Genomic DNA, 1,325 nt, shown 5'->3' with positions numbered 1-1,325 from the left:
AAAAAAAAAAAAAAAAAAAAGGCTGCAGGAAAGAGAGAAGTGGGGGATTTTTACAAACAGGGCAATCAGGGAGGCTTCTCTGCCAAAGGAGATGGATGCAGAGCAGAGGGGGCACCCCAGGCAGAGGGCCTGTGCTGGAACCACACAGGCATTAGTGCAGCTGAGCGGAGTGGGCAAGGGTAGGAAGAGGTCACAGGGCACTGGGGTTTGGCCAGACCTGAGGCACTAACGGCCTTGGGGCCTGTCCCCCACCCCCACAGCTCTGCTCCTGGACATCATGACTGTGGCCAGCGTTCAGAAGCTCATCAAGCGGCGTGGCCCGTACGAGACGAGCCCTGGTCTCCTGGACTACCTCACCATGGACATCTACGCCTTTCCTGCCGGGCACGCCAGCCGTGCAGCCATGGTGTCCAAGTTCTTCCTCAGCCACCTGGTGCTGGCAGTGCCCCTGCGCGTCCTGCTGGTGCTCTGGGCCTTCTGTGTGGGCCTGTCCCGGGTGATGATCGGCCGCCACCATGTCACAGATGTCATCTCAGGCTTCGTCATCGGCTACTTCCAGTTCCGCCTGGTGGAGCTGGTCTGGATGTCCTCCAACACCTGCCAGATGCTCATCTCAGCCTGGTGACCCGCCAGCCTGGGTGGGGTGGCTCGAGAGAGGCGGGGCAGGCAGTAGGGGAGAGCTGGCCCAGCTCCCCAGAGTCGGATCCAGCCACCCCATCTTTCCCATCATGGTTGGAGGCTGGCCACCCAAGGCCAGGTCACCCAAGGCCGGCCCACCCCAGGGACTGGCACGTTCTGTAGTGCCAGCTCTCTTGCTCTAAGTCTCTTTTCTAGGCAGGTGGGAACCCACCCTGCGGAGAGCCCAGTTTAATTTCTGCTCTGGACATAAGTGGCTTGAACCAAGATGCTGTGAAGGGCCGAGCCTCATCTTATCCTTTCTTTGTCATGACTGTTGAGTTCTTGGCCATGCCCATGACTCCACAGCACAACGCCTACCAACATACCCCCACCTACCCTGACGCAGGTGCCAGTGCCATTAGCTTAGGGCAGCACTTTCCAAAGGGTGCCCGGTAGGACAGCAGCCTGCAAGATGCTTGGGGGGGAAAGGGTTTCGTGGTCCAATAAGTTTGGGAAGTGCTGCATACTCTGCCCCCATGTTGGACGTTCACAAGGGCCACTATTGTCATAAAGGCTCTGATAAAAAGCTTCCCACTGAACCTTCTTTAACCCATGTTTCCTAAATATATTTGACCACAGAACCCTTTTCTTAAGGAACACCTATTAACCCCCAAGGAACCATCCGTTCCTCAAGTGCATTTGGGAGC

The 1,325-nt window shown here is 57.1% G+C and overlaps 1 protein-coding gene across 1 annotated transcript in view; it reads left to right on the top strand.

Annotated features, from left to right (window-relative positions):
• The window catches only part of PLPP7 (phospholipid phosphatase 7 (inactive)), a 17,549-nt gene extending 16,924 nt beyond the window's left edge, over nt 1-625 (top strand). The window contains exon 2 of the mRNA XM_003794887.2: nt 261-625. Coding sequence (XP_003794935.1) covers nt 261-625 — 365 coding nt within the window. The remainder of the gene's footprint in view (nt 1-260) is intronic.
• The last annotated feature ends 700 nt before the right edge of the window (nt 626-1,325 follow it).

The sequence above is a fragment of the Otolemur garnettii genome, unplaced genomic scaffold (assembly GCF_000181295.1).
Source record: "Otolemur garnettii isolate 467f Iridium unplaced genomic scaffold, OtoGar3 scaffold00087, whole genome shotgun sequence".
NCBI lineage: Eukaryota > Metazoa > Chordata > Mammalia > Primates > Galagidae > Otolemur > Otolemur garnettii.
The sequence above is the reverse complement of the archived record's forward strand: the minus strand, read 5'-3'. Positions and strand labels throughout refer to the sequence as shown.